This window comes from Sturnira hondurensis, unplaced genomic scaffold (genome assembly GCF_014824575.4).
Source record: "Sturnira hondurensis isolate 20B ecotype Veracruz unplaced genomic scaffold, ASM1482457v3 Scaffold0004257, whole genome shotgun sequence".
NCBI classification, from domain to species: Eukaryota; Metazoa; Chordata; class Mammalia; order Chiroptera; family Phyllostomidae; genus Sturnira; species Sturnira hondurensis.
In genome coordinates this window covers 4117647-4137013 of record NW_028076888.1, presented here as the reverse complement: position 1 = coordinate 4137013, position 19367 = coordinate 4117647, and the positions used below count along the sequence as shown (strand labels likewise).

Here is a 19367-nt window from a genome sequence, read left to right as displayed (position 1 = left end):
CCGCTGATGGCTCTCAGCTGAATGTCCGGTAACCTGTCATAGATGGTGGCAATAACTTCGGTTACAGACCTGTGAGAGCATTTGTGGGAGCCAGGTCCTGTGGCCTTACTGCTGCCGGTGAAGTTGCGGGAGGCTTTCTGCTCCCAGCACTGAGCTCTGTGTGGGAGGGGGCTGGAGAGGGACAAGCCGCACTGTCTGATCTGGTTCCAGGGCAGCCCTGTCTCACAGCGGGAGCCCAGGGGTCATTCCAGAAGGGAACGGAGCCTTTCTCGACGACGCTCACAACGTCAGTGAGTGGCGGGAAGTCCTCACAGGCGAAGAGATTCCCTTCGAATTTGAGGCACGTGGGAAGCTAAGACACAGGTAAAGCATGGTCCATTCTTTCCCTCATATATGATGTGAGTGTCTCCACTGTTTTGTCTTTTCACTTTATTAAAGATTGTATTGATTGATTTTTAAAAGGTATTTTGAAAATCAGTGCTTCCTTTAAAAAAAGATAATGACTATCAGGGGGTATAAAGGGGACTAAATGGTAATGAGAAAAAATGAATACAATGTAAAAATATAATGACTATCTTGCTGTCTTGGAAATGTGGTTCACTTCCCAATAGTTGTCGCTTTATGGGACACATGTGTGTCCCATGATCTGGTTGAAGCACGGACAGGGCATAACGCTCAGACGCACCGCCTCCCGGCCTGGTCTTCGAGACGTGCTGGCCACACGGTGTTCTGAGAAGGGCTTTGAAGCGTGTCGGTTTCCATTTTTAGGAGACATCAGAGCCACATGGCACTTTCAGCAAGCAGATGTTTGCCGCACGCAGAGCCATAGCATAAGATAAAGTGGTCTGATGGCGGGCCTGCGACTCAGATGATCGCGGTTCGATTCCCAGTCAGGGCACATGCCTGGGTTGCAGGCCAGTTCCCTGCAGGCCAGTTCCCTGCAGGCCAGTTCCCAGCAGGGGACGCACAAAAGGCAACCACACATTGTTGTTTCTCTCCCTCTCTCCTTCTCTTCCCCTCTAAAGATAAATAAATAAAATCTTTAAAAAAAAAAAAAAGTGGTCTGAGGGTAAGAACCCCTCATGCAGGGAGACTGCCCTCGCTCCTGACGCAGTCAGCCAAGGACCTCGGACAGACGAGAGAGAAGGTTATGGCTGCTTACTGAGAGGCCACGAAATTCCTAATAAAGCGCTCTTGTTTTGCAAACGTTTTTTAAGTGGAAGGGCTGTCTGGTGAAGAGGTCAAGGTGTTAGCGTTTGAGCCTCGATCTGTTTTCAGACTGAGCCGAAGTGGGGGAGATTGGCTTCAGCCTGCTGCTGTCACGGTGCCTTAAGTCTTCCTTTGCGTGCAGACCTGCTCCCGCGACAAACACTTCTTCCCTCTGTAGCTTTCTGCCAGCACACTTTCCTCCCTCGTGGCAGACCTTCCGAACTTGTGGACCCCAAGTGATGGTACAGGAAAAATGTGGTTTTAGAAAATCACTGCTCTGGGTACACGTACCTGGAAGCGGTGTTAGAATTCCCAGGGATGAGTGGTGAGCATTTTCCTGTCCCACAAAGTTCCTGGAGGAGCTAATCAGAGCACTGTTAGCTGTACTCTAAGCATTGCCTCTGTTACATCAGAAGTACAACTGTTCGCTGTGCTTCTTAATAAGCACTGCCTCTGTGTGACCTCTTTGTCATTTCCGTTTTAGATTCCATGTTTTGTAACCCATTTCAAGTCCCACTGTTCTTCTTGAATTCATCAAAATAAATGCCTTTTCTGGCTTTTCCCTCTTTAGCACACTGTATCCCGCTCCCTCCCTCCCTCCCTCCTTCCTGTCAGCCTCAAATCCAGTTCCCCATTTCAGGCTTCTGGCTTGAATTAGGCAAAATCTAAAATGGAATTAAATGTGCAATTTCCTCCTGTTCCTCCTGTTCTGCCCACTGCTTTCTGCTTCAGTTTCCGCCAAGCGCCTCAGCTCTGAAACGCTGAGGGCGCCGTCTCTCGTAACCTGTCTGCAGCCATGGGGACCGAGCCAGGGCTGAGTGTGGTTCTGAGAGAAGTTGGGCTTCAACCGAAGGGCCGAGAAGAAAATGTTTCGGGTGTCCCCAGAGCATGAGCACAGGATCAGATTGCCCGCAGAGTGTTTTGACCGTCCCACCGAACTGGTTTCAGCTGGCCCATGGCGCTGTTTCATAAAGGTTGGGTGGGGGTTGGCGGGCAAAGCCCTGGGCGAGTGCACGGGGTTCGCACTTGCGGAGGGAGGGTGTGTGCCGCTCTTGCTCCCACTGAGCAGATCCTGCCTTTTTTAGTGTGAAACCCACTGTACGTATATTCTCTTGATTTCCTTTGCACCAGGTAATCACTAAAAGTTTTTATGGAATTATATAGTAAATCAGATTTGGGTCTTTGCTTCTAGTTTTCTTTCCTTGATAAGGCTGTGCTTGATGTCCTTCTCCGTGTTCTGCTGCAGACACACCCATGACCTCCGGATTCACCAGCTGCAAGTGAGAGTGAATGGCTGGGAGCAAGTGAGCCCCGTGTCCGTGGACAAAGTGGGGACCTTTTTCCGATACGCAGCACCGGATAAGAATTCATCGTCCTCTACGGTGTGTGGCAAGGGGATGGGTGCAGACTGTGCCCTGACCACACCCCCTTACAGCCAGGCACTCAGCGGAGCCTGTAACAGCCTTGCTGTGCTGAAGTTTTCTTGTTCTTTATTTCCGCTAGTTCTGGGAAGAAGACATGAGATTGTATCAAGCCATTGTAGGCATTGGTAGCCAGTGTGTAGATACTTTCAGTAAAAATTCAAGGTCTGGAATCAGCTTTAACATGTTACCTGAGCAGACCCATTTCTCACTCCGCTGGCCTCCCTGGCAGTTAGCTGGTCTGCCTGACACGTGTTGGCTGTGCTTCACACGCTGTTAGGCTTCCTGCGTGTACCGCCTTTGAATTTCTTATAATGCTGCTCCTTGATCCTTCTAGCGCCTTCTCTCCTACTTCCGCTCTCTGGCGGAAAGCCAGGTACCCTCTGTTGTTTCCTTTCTGATCACACATCTTCCCGCTCACTTTGGCCCAGACTTTAGCCCAGCCTGCGGTTCTCGGGGGAGGTGGACCAGGCCCGGGTGATGCAGGTCACGTGCCTGACTAGGATGGGCAGGTGCAGGCCCACCTCCCAGCCGATGCGGCTGCCGTGGGTGCTGTTGCCGGGGGCTCAGCCACACTGTGTGGGCCGACTGCACTCACTGTCAGGTGGCGAGGGGCGGGCGAGAGGGAAGCGCTGCTTCCAGAGTCTGCAGCCTTTGCCGTGCTCGTTTCCTTCACGGGGGACGCTGTTCTTCCCCCCGTTCCTCTCGTGTGCCCCCTTAGAAAAGGACACTTCCTTTCAAGATTAATTTTCTGCCTAATTTCCTTTCTGGTAATGAAAGGACTGATTCCTCCAAGAGATACATTTCTGTTATATAAATGTGCTCTGAAAAAGTTTTGCATCCATGGAATAGTTGTAAAGTGAGTGTTGTTTTTCCCATATCTTCTAAGATAAGATGTTTGCTCTTGGTAGTAGAGCATACTTTACTAAGGTACTTATTTACAACCGCACTTTCAAGCAAATTACACTGTCGTTGAACTTGCTGGTGGCTGTAATCTCAGGTCTGTGCTGCCTCTCTGACTTTTGGACTCTCTCTTAGATTGGCAGCCCGGGCAGCAGGACAAACATCATTCACCCGCAGGTCTATGTGAGTATGCGCCTCTGTGTCGCGGGGTTTACTTAGCGTTTATACCGCACCTGGTCCACACGGGGACATTATTTCTTACTGCTCAGAGGACTTTATGACATATAAGTGATTGGAATTTATCCCCCTTCTTTTCTATTAATGATTACCTTCATTTGATAAGAACTTGCCAGAAAATGTTTTCACCTAACTTGGTGTGTGGGACTGAGTGTTATAGGCAAGGAGAGAAAAAGCAAAGGTTTGGGGCCATTGCTTTTCTTTCTTTCTAAGTTAAAATATAAATTAACCCTCATGTGGCTGTATGCATTTCATAGGTTCGGGTCCATAGGTCATGAAAGTAAGAATGAAAAAGTGTAAGATCTTTTTCTTCCTTTAACTGTTGAAACGTCATGAGATGACACTAAAAAACTATTTTTTAGGTTTTTGCTTATTATTTCTTACCCCCTTAGGGATAGTATGTTTTGAGATGTGAAATTGTAGCTAAGTTTGGAGGTGTCAAGATCAGGATTCAAACCGATTGTTATTGGCCTTGGCTGTACCTCGCTTTGCTGGGCGGGGTCAGTGGCCCCTCCGGTGGCGGCCATGCCTGTATCTCTCCAACAACACTCCGGAAAGAAGTTTGTTTCTTCACTGGGGCTTCCTGAAGTCTTGGCTCCAAACATGGAGCTCTTCATTTTATTGCTTACTGGGTTGGTTTTCACATACCGTTTGCTTTCATAAAAGAGTTGGCATGTGAATAGCTGCGATGTGGTGTCATTTGTTTCTCCAGTGACAAAACACTGTCAGCAGGTTTTGGACACCCATGCGAAGAAGAATAGTTTCAGAAACCCCTTTGGCTTACCTGGTGGGTAGGGTTTCATACTAAAAAAAAGGTTTTCTGGCACAAATTCCGTGTTGGCTGCGTGAATGAATGTATGGAAAAAGAAAGTAGTGGCCGTGACCCGAGACCAGAGATAAATTATTTTCCTCCATATGCTGCGTTTCTGAGACGCGGGGTACTGTTTATAAAAGAGTGATTATTAAATGGGACTTAGAAAGACGCTGTGGAGAAAGCGAAGGTTGTCTTTGGAATTCTTTGAAGTATAAAGATCGGTTTCTCTCTGTAGGCATGTCAGTGAGTAGCGTGTGGGCCCGGAGAGTAATTTTTATAACATTAGGAGAACGTTACTGTTGCTCCGGTGAAAGGCACGCCCGTGTAGACAGCTCGTTGTTGTTCCCTGTCTGGGTGTCACCGAGACAAGGGGCGATCTTGGAAGACTTCCTTCCACTTTCGTGCATTTTGGACAGTCCCCAGCCCATCGTTCCTGTTCAGGGGATGTTTCCTCACTTTAGTATTAGTCCAGGAGGAAGATAACCACAGGAGGTAAAATCATTTGATGTTTTACCAAGTCCTGCCTCCGTGTTTCTGGACTTTCAGTTGCTTCGGATGGTCTTTCTCCCCTCCAGCAGAGTTGGAAACAAGTCCCGCCTGTCCCCCATGCGGGGCCGGCGCGCAGGGACCCCGCAACGCTGTGCGGGAAGGACGGCCTCTGGCAGAGGCTTCTCTCCGGGCCCACGGAAGTCTGGGAGTGCGATGGGTTGTTACTGACCTTAGGTGACGGTCCCTACAACGTGTCTGGCGGCCTGGGACGGCTCGTTCTTCGTGACACACTTTGTGGTATCACTTCTGAGTGGAATAACTGTTGTTACAGGAATGTTTAGAATTCGCTCTTTTGATAGTGTGTTATTATAGGATATTTATTCCTGTTAAAGCTGAGTGGTCTTGGGGCTGACTGACTAGTTTCCCCAAAGAGCTATAGTAATGATAAGATGCTTTGATTTAGGCGTGCTGGTTGGTATTGTGTTTTTATGTGTTTTTGGAAAACTGCAGCTGTGCGCTTTTCCTTCTGTGTCTTTTCCACAGTTCTCCTCCCTCCCACCTGTCCGGGTGGTCTTTGCGGTGACTATGGAAGGCAGCGCTCGGAAGGTAATCACCGTCCGGTCTGCCCTCATTGTGAAGAACAGACTTGAGACCCCAATGGAGCTGAGACTGGACAGCCCGTCAGCCCCGGACAGTAAGTCTCGGCACAGCCCGCCCTCCTGTTACTGTCAGGCCTGCGCGCTTTCGGGCGGCAGGCCCCGGCCTGAAGGCGCTAACGCTTCCTTCTGTGGCAGAGCCCGTGGTGCTTCCCGCCGTCATGCCCGGGGACGCCTTTGCTGTGCCTTTGCACCTCACCTCTTGGCGGCTACAGGCCCGGCCCAAAGGACTGGGCGTGTTTTTCTGTAAGGCTCCAATCCACTGGACCAATGTGGTGAAGACGACGGAGGTTAGCAGCAGCAAGCGGGAGTGCCACTCCATGGACACGGAGAAGAGCCGGTTCTTCAGGTATGCCTGGCGCTGCAGCGGCCTGTGGACGCTGCTTGGCTTTTCCTCTCCGTGCTTTCTCCAAGGACCCTCAGTGATGCAGCCACGCTCATCTAAAACCCTGACGTTCTTATTCCTTAAGTTCTGGTGTTAGACCTCATAAGGATTCAAAAGTTAACCCCTGGTCGGGGTTGGGGCTGTTGCACATCATCTGATGTGTTTTGGAGAAACAACCGAAAAACACAGTGTTGTATGTACAGTACTAGGCACATGTATGTACTCATCCGCATGAAGAGAGGACGAGTAGGGAGAGAAGAAACTTACTGGTTCCCATTCTAAATGGGGAAGTGAAACCCTGGGGTTAGGAGTTTTTCCAATGACAGATTTCAAAGGAGTTTGGATGAGGGTTCATGTACCCAGTACTGACTTTTCTTAGGGACTTTGAAAAAATTGTCTAAATTAGTTCGACTCCTCCTTTCCCCTTCTGAAGAGTATAGGTAATACGCTACTAGATTTAATGCTGGAAAACATACTGGACTGCTGATGTTAGTGACTTAAAACATGTATTTTTTATGAAAGATTTTATTTATTTTTAGAGACAGGGGACAGGAGGGAGAAAGAGGGAGAGACACCGATTGATTGCCCCTCTGCACTCCCACCCGGGGACCTGGCCCACAACCCGATGTGCTCCGGCCGGGACCTGGCCCACAACCCGCATGTGCTCCGGCCGGGACCTGGCCCACAACCCGCATGTGCTCCGGCCGGGACCTGGCCCACAACCCGCATGTGCTCCGGCCGGGAATCAGAACCGCTCCCTTTGGGTCTGCAGGCCGGTGATCCGTGCACTGAGCCGCACCGGCCAGGGCTGGACTTACATGGGTGAGAGGTCACCAGCTTCAGACTCCTCCACAGGGAGGACAGGCGCTCGCTTAGACTCGCAGGACGGGCACCACCTTACCCTTCGTGGGATTGGCCAGTTGGTGACGGACTCAGGGCGAAGCGGGTACACAGGCAGAGTCAGGGATTTGAGTACTTCCCTGCCAGTAATTAGTAAAACAGACAAGATCAATAAAGACATAAAAGGATTCGAACAGTGCTAATCAGTCAGCTTGTCGTAACTGGTGTTTATAAAACACTTTAACCAACAACTCCAGACTACACGTTTATTTTAAGTATGTGTAGAACATTCATCAAGAGAGACCATTCACTGGGTCATAAAACAAAGATCAGTAAATATTAAAGAATTGAAACGATACACAATATGGTTCGTGACCACAATAGAATTAGACTAGAAGTCAATAACTGTAAGATACTTACAAAATCTTCAAATACTTGGAAGTTAAACAATACATTTCTAAGTAATCCATGAATCGAAAAAGAAATTGGAAATGAAATTTAAAAATTTCAAACTGAACAGAAATAGAAACCAGGCATATTTTTTTAAAAGATTTTATTTAATTGTCTTTAGAGGGGAAGGGAAGGAGAGAAGGAGAGAAGTATCAATGTGTGGTTGCTTCTTGTGAGTCCCCTGCTGGGAACTGGCCTGCAACCTAGGCATGTGCCCTGACTGGGAATCGAACCGCGATCCTGTGGTTCGCAGGCCCACGCTCAACCCACTGAGCTACAGCAGCCAGGCTAGAAACCAGGCATATTAACATGTGGAGGATGCAGTGAAAGCAGTTCTAGAGGGAAATATGTAGCTGTAATATTCATATTAGAAAATGAGGAAGATGTAAAATCACTGCTCTAAGTCCCTACCTTAAAGCAGAAAAAGAAGAGCACGTTAAATAAAAAGAACAAGGAAACAGTAAAAATACGTATAAAAGTCAATGAAAGTAAAAAAATAAACAAAATCAATAGTATCAAAATTGACCTTTTGATAAAATATTTTTTTAAAAGATTATGAATCAGATTCATAATTTTTTTAAAGATTTTTTAAAATTTACTTTTAGAGAGAAGGATAGGGAGGGAAAGAGAGGGGGAAACATATGTCTGTTGCCTCTCGGAAGGGCCCTGTCCAGGGACTGAACCCACAACCCAGGCCTGTGCCCTGACCGGAATCACCCAGTGAGCAGTGACCAGTGACCCACACCTGCTGTGTGGGATGATGCCCAACCCACTGAACGTATTGCTCAGTGCAAGATTAATTTGATAAACCTCTAATAAGAATGATCAAGGAGAAGAGAGAGAAAACACAAGTTGCCAATACAAGGAATGAACAAAAGAGACATTACTATAGATCCTGCAGACATTACAAGGTTAAAAGGAGATGTTATGAACAATTGTATGCAAATAAATTCCATACTGGAATGACAGAATTCTCAAAAAACGCAGGTTACCATAACTGACACAAAGAGGAAATAGAAAATCCAAATAGCCCAGTATCTAGTAAAGAAATTTAATTTGTAATAAAAAGCCTTCATACGAAGAACACTCCAAGATTCTTTCTACATTTGAGGAAGAAATAATACCAGTTCTATACAAACTTTTTGAGAAAGTGGAGGAGGAGGTGACTGTTCTTAACTCATTTTATAAGGGTAGCACATCCATGATACCAAAACTGATAGAGATATTATATGAAGAAAATTATGAACTGACATTTCCCCAGGTAGAGTTGCAAAAATTCTTAGCAAAAATAACCAAATAGAAAACAGCAAGTGAGGTTTATCCCAGGAATATAAGATTAGCTTAACATTTGAAAATTGATAAATGTAGTTCACCATGTTAAGAGACTAAAAGAGAAAAAATGGTCAGGTCACATCAGTAAGGCAAAAAATAAAAGATTGGGGGAGCATTTAATAGAATTCAATACCTGTTCCCTGTAATGCCCAGTAAACTAGGAATGTAAGGTGATGTCTCCAGACCAGATCATCTGTTAGAAACCTACAGCTACCATTACACTCCTGGTGAAACCTTAAACGCTTTCCTTAAGGTTAGGAAGCAGCCATTCTCTTCAAGGTTTGGTCGTCCTAGCCATTGCAGTAAGGATAAGTAAATAAACAAGATTGAAAAAAAACATAAAGATCTGAAAAGAAGTGAAACTTCTTTTGTGTGCAAATGACACAATTACCGTATTTTTTGGACCATAAGATGCACCTAGGTTTTAGAGGAGGAAAATGGGGAAAACAATTTTGAAGCAAAAAATGTAGTAAAATATTTAATAACATAAATAACATAGTATTTCACCAATGTAAATGTAAACAGAACTCAGCAGCAGCATTAACAACCATTATTCCTCCCAAATTGGAGATAGAGGGTGCATCTTATAGTCTGAAATATATAGTATATATGTGAAAACACCGTGGAAAATTATGAGACCTAATGAATTTATCGAGATTTCAGGATTCCATAGGAATCAGTTATATTCTTTTATATTCTGGTCGTGAACAATTAGAAAATGTGATTTAAAAAATACTATTTACCATTAGCATCAACAAACATTAATTACCCAGAAATCAATCTAAGGAATAATGTACCAATCTTTTACTCTAAAAATTACAAAACCTTGCTGAGAGTTATCAAAGAAAACCTAATAACTAAAAATATATGAAACCAAGTTTGTGGATGGGAGAACTCCACATTGTTAGGATTTCCATTCTTGATAGACCGATCTGGAGGTACAGCCCACTTGGCTGTCTGTCAGCGGGATAATGGACACATTAAAGCTGGTGTGCTCATACTCTGCGATGTGAGTCGGATAACTGATGCCCACAACACGGCTGAGTCTTTTCGGGACTTTATGTCATGCAGAAATAGCCGGACACAAAGAGCAGCGCATGCTGGGTCATTCCCTTTGCGTACAGTTCGAGAGCAAGCACTAATCTGTAGGGCGAATACCAGAAAGGGGTTGTTGGGTTGCGGGGAAGAAGATTGTGATTAGAAGGGATGTGAGGCACTTTCTAGAGTGAGAGAATTATTCTTTATCACCGGTTTTGGGTGGTATCCGTAGAGATATATGTAACCATCAAAACCCACCAAGCTGAACATTTAAAATCTGTACATTTTACTGGGATTTAAATTGCAAGTACCTTACTGAATTAGTGAACCATTTTAATTGTTATGCTTTCTCGTACTTAGCTAAGGAGGAAAAAATTCAAGTTCTTCATTTAGGCTGATGGTTTTCCCACCATTTGTTCTTCATAGGTTTTGTGTGGCCATAAAGAAAGAGAATTATCCAGATTACATGCCCTCAAACATATTTTCTGACAGTGCAAAACAGATTTTCAGGCAGCCTGGGCATACCATATATCTCCTGCCAACGGTGGTCGTCTGCAATTTGCTCCCTTGTGAACTTGACTTTTATGTGAAAGGAATGCCCATCAATGGGACGCTGAAGCCTGGCAAAGAGGTGGCTCTCCACACAGCGGACACCTCCCAGAACATTGAGCTGGGTAAGGATCGAGCCACATTGTCATTTGTAGTAATGCTATGAAAATGTCAGCGAGTGCTTTGCGATTATTCGGTAAAGATTTTGGAGAAATTGTAGCACGTACACTCTCTCGATAAGCCAGCTCAAAGGATTTACGCAGTTTTGAAAAAATGTAAAGCTTCTAAGTTAGAAAATTATCAAAGGAAAATAATGGAACAAACCCCAAAGACTTCCAGAGGAAGCACCCGAGAGAGCCTTTTTCTTAGGTTGCTCATTTGATGTATGACTAGAAGTCATTTCACCTTTTCAAACCATGCTCTTTCCCAGCTATAAAATGAGCAAAATCATGTCTCTCCTGCTCTGTTCAGGAAAGGGGAGAGCATGTGCCAGGCACGCACCGCAGTGCAGGCATTGTGCACCGCAGATCACGTTCCCCACGCACGTGCTCTCACGTAACCCTCAAGCAACGGTTATGCGTCCTATTCCTGATGAAGAAGTTTGGGTTTGGGATGCTCAGTGTGTTGTGTATGTTTGGTTTTAGGGATGAATGAACTGGAGGCAGAACATCATTAGAATCATTATCATACTAGTAGTGCTTATAAACAAGAGGTGCTTCTGGAGTTTGGGCAGGAAGTAGGTTTCTTCGGGGCTGTTATAGACATGTTGAAATAATGATGACTCGGAAATAGGTTTTTTTACAGTTTTGTGTATCGTCTCATTTGATCTTCACAGCAGCACATTTCGGGCAGAGAGACATCCGTTCTCTGCGTTTTACAAATTGGGATGGGAAACGCGCTGACCTTGTGCTCCGCAGCCATGAGTGTGCATGCCAATGAGCATCTAGAGGAGAAAAACAGGGCAGGGCTCGTTGTCAGTTCCAGAGAAATTGGGTCTGCGCACTGGTGTCCAAGTGCTCCTTCGACCAACGTCTGGGAGCCCCCGTGTGGAGTGGAGTGTCCTCCTGCCCACCGCGGCGGGGTGCATACCCAGCACTCGTCACCTTCCCAGTGTGCTTCCCTTGGAGTGTCACTTCTAATGACAGTCCTGCGGCGTGTGCAGATACTGTAATTATCCCCGTTTGGCAGATGAGACACAGCGAGCTTAAATAGCTTACACTGCGCCAGGCAGCTGGGAAGGCCAGACTGGGACTCTGAACCAGGCAGTTTGCCGCAAAAGCCTTGACTCCGACCTTGTACCTGCTTTCATTTTGTTTTAGGCGCCCAGCACAGGGCCTGGTGTGTAATAAGCTCTTACTAATTATAGTGGTTATTGGTAGTGTTTTGGTATTTTCATCTTTCTAAATATGCAGTCCAAACTCCCTAGTGTGCCTTCCAGGCTGTCTGGTTTGCTTCATGTGGGTTCTCCCCTCAGTCAGATGAAAATGGCCATTCTAATGAGATTTTTTTGCTAGTGAGAGACATAGTTACTGATTTTTCCAAAAGGAATCCAATTTCATGTGTTAATGATTTTAACAAACTGAAGTGTGAACGCAGAAAGACAATAGCTTATGCGTCCTTTAGGGGTGTCACTGGAGAACTTCCCGCTCTGTAAAGAGCTGCTCATCCCGCCTGGAACCCAGAACTACATGGTGAGAATGCGGCTCTATGACACCCACCGGCGGCAGCTGAACCTCACCATCCGGATCCTGTGCCGAGCGGAAGGGTCCTTAAAGATCTTTATTTCTGCACCATATTGGTTGATTAACAAAACAGGTAGGTATAGAGGCTGCTCAGGTAGGACATGGGAATCTGGATTTTTTTTTGCTTACCTAATTAAAAGGGGCCAGTGCAGACAGACTACTTCCACAGCCTAGGCTTCTGGAACTTACTTGCCTCCATAATAAGCGCTCAGTTTTCATCAGAACTGTCCTTTTAGACAACGAACTGAACCCACTAAGTAATTTCAGTTTTTACTCTTTTTCCCCATGATGACTTTTTCTAGTTTTACCATTTGCATCTGTTTTGGATAGACTGGCTGGGATTGATGTGCCCTTTCCCCCTCTTTCCTGAAGGGTTACCACTGATCTTCAGACAGGACAACGCAAAGACGGACGCTGCGGGCCAGTTCGAGGAACATGAGCTGGCCCGGAGCCTGAGCCCTCTCTTGTTCTGCTATGCCGACAAAGAGCAGCCGAACCTGTGAGTATAGTCAGTCATGGGAAGGGGAAGTACCCTCCTAGGGAAGGGAGAATTTGCAAAGGCTATAGTGTATCCGCGTGAGTAGAGATGCCCTGCAGATAACGATCCTGACTTGGCAGGGGAGTAGGACCATGACCTAATGGGATTCTTTCGGATCTCATTTCTCTGTTACTTGATAGTGAAAATAAACCATTTGGTTGGTTTATAATGAAAGCTAGTTTTATTTTACATGTATTGAAGTAGTTCTATTCATAACTCTGCCAGTGAAGAGAAACTTGCATCTCCGCACAGTTTTCTTCTCCTGTAGGGTCTCAACACAGGCAGAGGGGCTGGCGTTGGGGTGCAGTGGGAGTGCAGGGGGGCGACTGGGCCTCTGGCAAAGCCTCCACCCCGTTAATCCAATTCAGGTCATTTTGTATGAGGTTTTGAAATGCCTCTCTTTTACTCTGAAAATAAAACATGCCATTTCAGGATCTCAAAGCATTCCTTGCATGTTTAAAGGCAGAGAAAAACAGTTGTGAGGATTAGAAGACAAGTCCTTTTAATGTACGATATGACAGATATGACAATTACTTCCCTTTGTTCTTGGTTTTGACATCCTGCCTTATAGGAGTCTTAGTTTATAGCCATAATCCAAAGGTACATGGGTGTATCTGATGCTGCTAAAATGACATACTCCGTCATCTGCAGAAGTATGCTTGCTACAAGCTTATGAGGAAGGTGTAGGGAGCGCCCCACGCCAGGGTGCAGATGCACCCTAGGAGGTGCATGTCCCAGGGAGGGCTGGCTGGCGTCCAGGCTGGTGCTGGAGTTAGGAGAGGGTGGCCTGGGGTGCCAGACGTGATGTACATGCAGGTACCTGATGTGGCCGGCAAGCCCAGTCTTACTCCCTGAGAGCATTTGACCTTTTCCATCTAGGACTTGATACTCATAACAGTTTGTTTTCTCCAGGGAGTTCGTAGCTACCAGAGCATTTCCACAAACACCGTCTCGTTGGATCCTCCCAGCATCCCCGTGGACTAGGCAGGGCGCAGGGGATGCTGTTTTATTTTAAGATGAGGAACCTGAGACTCAGAGAGAGAGAGAGGTACCTGCCCAAGGTTATATGGCTCGTTAGTGGTAGAACTGGCACACACGTCCAGGAATTACGGTTCCAGGGTCTGTGATACGACACTGGCCAGCGAAACGGTGCCTTGCCCTTGTCACAGTGCCGGTCCTTAGAGGGAACACGCCATTAGCTGCATTTTCTGCACATACTTGTCTTGGATGTACAGAACTGTGTGCACACTTTTCTGATGTGTTTAAGGTATTTCATGAACCCTGGAAACACCTGAGTCAGAAAGGTATCCGTTTGGCTGGAGTACTTGTTTTTCAGAGGAATAATAAATATTGTAGTATTTTCTGCATGTCTTATGCTGATAGAGCCTGAATGTTTTTTTCCTAAAGTGTTCACTTGAAGGCGTCCCCACGTTCTACACATTGTCGTACTGTGGCTACCTCTGAGGTGGGGGCTGACCACCAGTGTAACAGCCGCCCTGATGTGTTTGGGAGTTACGTGAGTGAGGGAGAGTCAGGGCTGGAGTTCTCAGTCTGGGTGACAGCCGCAGACGCGTGTCCTGGTTAGAGCAGGTGGATGAGACTTTGGGACGGACGAACATGTGAATCTTTGCTTTTCTGCCCCACAGCTGCACAATGAGAGTCGGCAGGGGGATCCACCCCGAAGGCACGCCGGGCTGGTGTCAGGGCTTCTCCCTGGATGGCGGTAGTGGTGTCCGGGCTTTGAGAGTCATCCAGCAAGGAAACCGCCCCGGGCTGATCTATAACATCGGTGGGTTACCCGTGGGACAGTGGGAGAGCCAGGGCCGTCGGCTTGGGACCTCAGGCTCGGGTCACAAGCCGGCCGCACATTGTGGCCGGGTGGCAAGTGCCGATTTTCTCATTTGGCGTCGGGTTAGGTGTCTTTTCTCGGAGCGGACGTCAACACGGGCCTGTTCTCCTCGGGCCTGAGGAGCTGCCCAAATGCCGCCCTGTGAGGGCTGGGGCTCTGCTCTGGAGTTTCAGGCTCACCTGTGTCGGGAGAGTGTCAGTTTGTCTTAAACTCTTGTTCTTTGGCGGGAAGAATAGGACCACCTAGCATTCCTTTTTTCATCCTCAAGCATTTCCCACACATTCATTAAAATTTGCAAACCCTGAGACGGTAAGAAGCATTATTCTCCTTGAAACTGAAGCAGAGTGGTTAAGTGACTTGCCCAGATGCGACCGGGAAGTCTGGGTCAGAAGCCGGATTATGAGTGGCACGTACACATTGGAAGCAGCAAATGTTACAAAGTGCACTTGGTGCTTATGCTAATTAGAAGCCCCCTGACCTAGCTTAGCTTACGGAGGTGGAGGGTGGCGAGGGGAGAATACTTTACCTATAAACCTCATAGCCACCTGGAATTCTCAAAAGACTTTCTGCAGGATTAAGATGGATTTGATTTAATGTGCCCCAGGTTTAAATAGTTAGCAGTGTGTCCTTCCTTCCGTGTATAACTTCCAGGGATCTCAAAGCACCATTTAGTGCTGGGTGTCGGGAAACCATCTAGGACTGCACTATCCACTGACTCCTCTGCGGCGACAGAAATGTTCGGCTTTGCAGGGTATGGTAGCACTAGCTGCGTGTGGCTGCCGAGCACTCGAGAGCACGTTGCTGTGAAATGTGGCCCGAGTGACCAAAGAATTGAGGTTTTCACTCTGTGTGACCAGTGGTTACTACAGCAGTGCAGCAATGTCAAGGTTGCAGGAGGGAACCCTGAGGGGTGGTTAGCAGTGGACCCTGGATCCCGGCTAGGCTCAGGGCATGTCGAAGTGTTGAGGTTTGACTGGTTATAGTCTCTCCCAAGTACAGTTTGCTTTTAGTGATTTTTCAACCTGAATTTGTATTCATTCTCCCTTGTCATGGGGCTGCCTCCTTCAAAGTTGACATTATGATTTTTAACAGAAAAAAATAAACTTTGAGCCTCCAGCTGAAGATCATTTGCTTTACCTTTGCTGGCATTTTTTGCTCCGCCCCTCGAACAGGGAAAGGCTGCTTCATGCTGGGTTTGGTTTTCTTCTGGGCATCTTGTCCGTGATACACGTTCCGAAGCAAGCTTCCCCAGGTTGACTACAAGGTGTTGTCGGTTAGACTGTGGGGTGGGTGGTGGAGCTCTTAGCAGCTGGTGCTAAGGGATAGCAGGATTCTCGCAGGGAGGTACACCAAGCTTTCCAGTGGGAACTGGGCATTGAGTGCATGGATACGCTTATATGCAGATAGCGATTTTCATCCTGTTTCATCCCATGGTGTCTGTCAACTAGTTACTAAAACTCTGTGGCACACCAAAAAATAGTATTTTTGCCTATCTGACAAAATAGGTATAATTTTGATTGATACACAAAAAATAGTAATTTCTTATCCTTTTTGCTCCAAAGTGACTTTTTAAAAATTCAGGTGCCGCCCTGGCTGGTGTAGCTCATTGGATTGATTGCGGGCTGTGAACCAAAGAGTTGACCTTTTGATTCCCAGTCAGGTCACGTGCCTGGGTTGTGGAGCAGGTCCCCAGTAGGGGTGTGTGAGAGACAACCACACATTAATGTCTCTCTCTCTCTTTCTCCTTCCTTTCCCATCTCTAAAAATAAATAAATAAATCTTAATGAGGATTTCTAAGAATTAACCAATCAGACACAACCTTGATACCCTTTGTGACCAGTATGATGCAAATCTGTTATATGACCTATATATTTATGGTTCAAGACAGGGCACTCAGGACTTCCGCCAAGATGGAGGCATAGGTGGAAACACTGTGCCTTCTCCCACAACCAAGTTTGAATACAACAAAGGTTTGGAGAACAAAGACACACCCCAAAAACAGAAAATTGAATTATACGGAAGTCCGACAACAACTAACCGTTCAACGGGAACGGTAAGAGGGGCAGAGCCAGCAGCGGAGCAGGGTCGGGCAGGACAGATCCCCCGACCTAGGTGTGCAAGTGGCCCAGACCCAGGGTGTGGGGCAGACTGACTGCGGTCACACATTCGCGCACAGTGAGACGGACCATGCAGGCCCCAGGGGGTGAGGGCTGACGGCGGTGGCACACTCGCGTGCAGTGGGACGAAACACTTGGGCCCGGTGACAGTGGCAGCTGCCGCACCTGTGGGGACCGCGGCAGGAGGCAGCAGACGGGACGCCATTGCCCCTCTTTGACCCCGCCCCCACATACAACGTCACAACCCAGCGACTGAGTTGCCCTGCTCAGGTGAACACCTAAGACTCCGATCCTGCTACGGAATAGGCATGAACAGCCCAAAAGATGGCACAAGAAGAACTCAAAGTCCCAGAGCCGATAACTCTAAGTGACCGAGAAATTGCCAACCTCTCAGAAGCACAATTCAAGACACTGTTTATCAGGATGCTCACAGAACTGGTTTATTATAGTCACAAATTAGAGGAACATATGAAGGCTAAACTCATTGAAATGAAGGGAGATGTCCAGGAAACCAATAGCCATGGAAAGGAAACTGGGACTCAAATCAATGGAATGGACCAGAAGGAAGAACGAAACATTCAACCAGAAAGGCATGAAGAAATGAGAATTCAAAAAAATGAGGAGAGGCTTAGGAACCTCCAGGACATCTTTAAATGTTTCAATATCCAGATTATAGGGGTACCAGAAGGGGGAAAGAAACAGCCACGAGTGGAACACTTATTTGAACAAATAATAAAGGAGAACTTCCCCAGTCTGGCAAAGGCAATAGACTTCCAGGAAATCCAGGAAGCTCAGAGATTGCCAAAGAAGTTGGACCCAAGAAGGAACACATCAATGCACATCATAATTACATTAGCCAGGACTAAAATGAAGAAGAGAATCCTAGAAGCAGCAAGAGATAAGGGGACAGTCACCTACAAAGGAGCACCCATCAGACTGTCAGCGGATTTCTCAAAAGAGACCTTACAGGCAAGAAGGGGCTGGAAAGAAGTATTCCAAGTCATGAAATCCAAAGACTTACAGCCAAGATTGCTTTATCCAACAAAACTTTCATTTAGAATGGAAGGACAGATAAAGTGCTTCTCAGATAAGGTCAAGTTCAAGGAGTTCATCATCACCAAGCCCTCATTATATGAAATGTTAAAGGGACTTATGTAAGAAAAAGAAGATGAAAAATATTAACAGTGAAACGACAGCAATCTCACAGTTATTAACAACCATGCCTAAAACAAAAGCAAACCTAGAGGACAGCTAGATCAGGAGTGGAACCATGGAAATGAAGAATGCATGGAGGGTTAGCAACAGGGGAGTGGGAGGAGGAGAAGGGGGGAGAAGGTACAGAAAATAGCATAGATGGTAGGTAGAAAATAGATAGGGGGGAGGGCAAGAATAGTGGGGGAAATACAGAATCTAAAGAACTTGAGACACGTGGTTATAAACTAAGGGTGGGGAGAATGGTGGGGGAGGGAGTGTGCAGGTGGAGGGGAATGAAGGGGGGGAATAGAACAACTGTAATGGTGTAATCAATAAAATATATTAAAAAATAAATAAATTAATTAAAAAAAAAGACAGGGCACTCACACCAGACAGTTATTGTATTGGCTGTTGTCGTTTTACAATTTGACAGTCTAAGGGAAGAGAGAGGTCAGTGCCCGTGACTAAAGAGTCAGATATTACATGTTTTAAAAACTGTTGTATCATACTGGTTGAAAATCACTGTGCTAAAAGCATACATTAAAACTTATTACACACGCTGGCTGGTGCAGCTCAGTGGACTGAGTGCAGGTCTTCGAACCAAAGGATCGAGGTTCTTTTCCCAGTCAGGGCACGTGCCTGGGTTGCAGGCCAGTTTCCAGCAGAGGACGTAGGAGAGGCAACCATACATTGATATTTCTCTCCCTCTCTCCTTCCCTTCCCCTCTAAAGATAAATAAATAAAAAATTTTAAAAATTAAAAAAAAACTTATTACATACCCTTGCTCGTGTAGTTCAGTGCACTGAGTGCGGGCCTGCAAACCAAAGGGTCTGGGTTTGATTCCCAGTCAGGGCACGTGCCTGGGTTGCAGGCCAGTCCCCAGCAGGGTACGCATGAGAGGCAACCACACATTGGTGTTTCTCTCTGTCGCTCTCTTTCTCCCTCCCTTCCCCTCTTTGTAAAAATAAATTTTAAAAAATCTTTTAAAAAAAAGTCGAATCCCGCCCTGGCTGGTGTAGCCTAACAGATTGAGCACAGGCCTGTGAACCAAAGGGTCACCAGTTCAATTCCCAGCCAGGGCACATGCCTGGGTTGTGGGCCAGGCCCCCAGTAGGGGGCACTTGAGAAGGCACTTGTATGCAACCATACATTGATGTTTCTCTCCCACTCTTTCTCCTTCCCTTCCCCTCTCTCTAAAACGAAATAAAACCTTTAAGAAAACTCATTGCATATATTTTTAGGGATAAGACTAGGATTCGAAATTTTTTGTTACATCAGAGAAAGGACTAAGCTGGGTAGAAGTAAGATAGGCCTTCATAATTCTTAAGGATCATGAGATCTTGGCATTTCATATCAGGGACTTCGTGGCATCTCTTACTTGAGTGTTTTCGGAGAGTTGGACAGATAACTAGCTCCTGCTCGTAAAAGTTTAAAGGTCAGTCCCAAGCTCAAAAGCCAGGAAAGGCCTTGCCTGTTAGCCTCACATGTATCTGCAAAGAGAAGAACTTTGTACATTTTTATCTTACCAGCTGTTCATTTACTGGGGTTTTGCCAGAGCAATGTAAGAAGAAAAGGGAAACAAAAAGGCTGCTTTTTTCAAAAAT

The 19367-nt window shown here is 46.4% G+C and overlaps 1 protein-coding gene across 4 annotated transcripts in view; it reads left to right on the top strand.

The window, feature by feature from the left end:
* VPS13D (vacuolar protein sorting 13 homolog D) overlaps nucleotides 1-19367 on the top strand; it is a 231268-nt gene that overhangs the window by 88199 nt on the left and 123702 nt on the right. For all 4 annotated transcript variants that reach the window (XM_037045200.1, XM_037045199.1, XM_037045198.1 and 1 more), the window contains 9 exons: nucleotides 211-363; nucleotides 2456-2591; nucleotides 3669-3716; nucleotides 5617-5767; nucleotides 5868-6078; nucleotides 10201-10448; nucleotides 11947-12138; nucleotides 12438-12564; nucleotides 14250-14392. In XM_037045200.1, coding sequence (XP_036901095.1) covers nucleotides 211-363; nucleotides 2456-2591; nucleotides 3669-3716; nucleotides 5617-5767; nucleotides 5868-6078; nucleotides 10201-10448; nucleotides 11947-12138; nucleotides 12438-12564; nucleotides 14250-14392 — 1409 coding nt within the window. The remainder of the gene's footprint in view (nucleotides 1-210; nucleotides 364-2455; nucleotides 2592-3668; nucleotides 3717-5616; nucleotides 5768-5867; nucleotides 6079-10200; nucleotides 10449-11946; nucleotides 12139-12437; nucleotides 12565-14249; nucleotides 14393-19367) is intronic.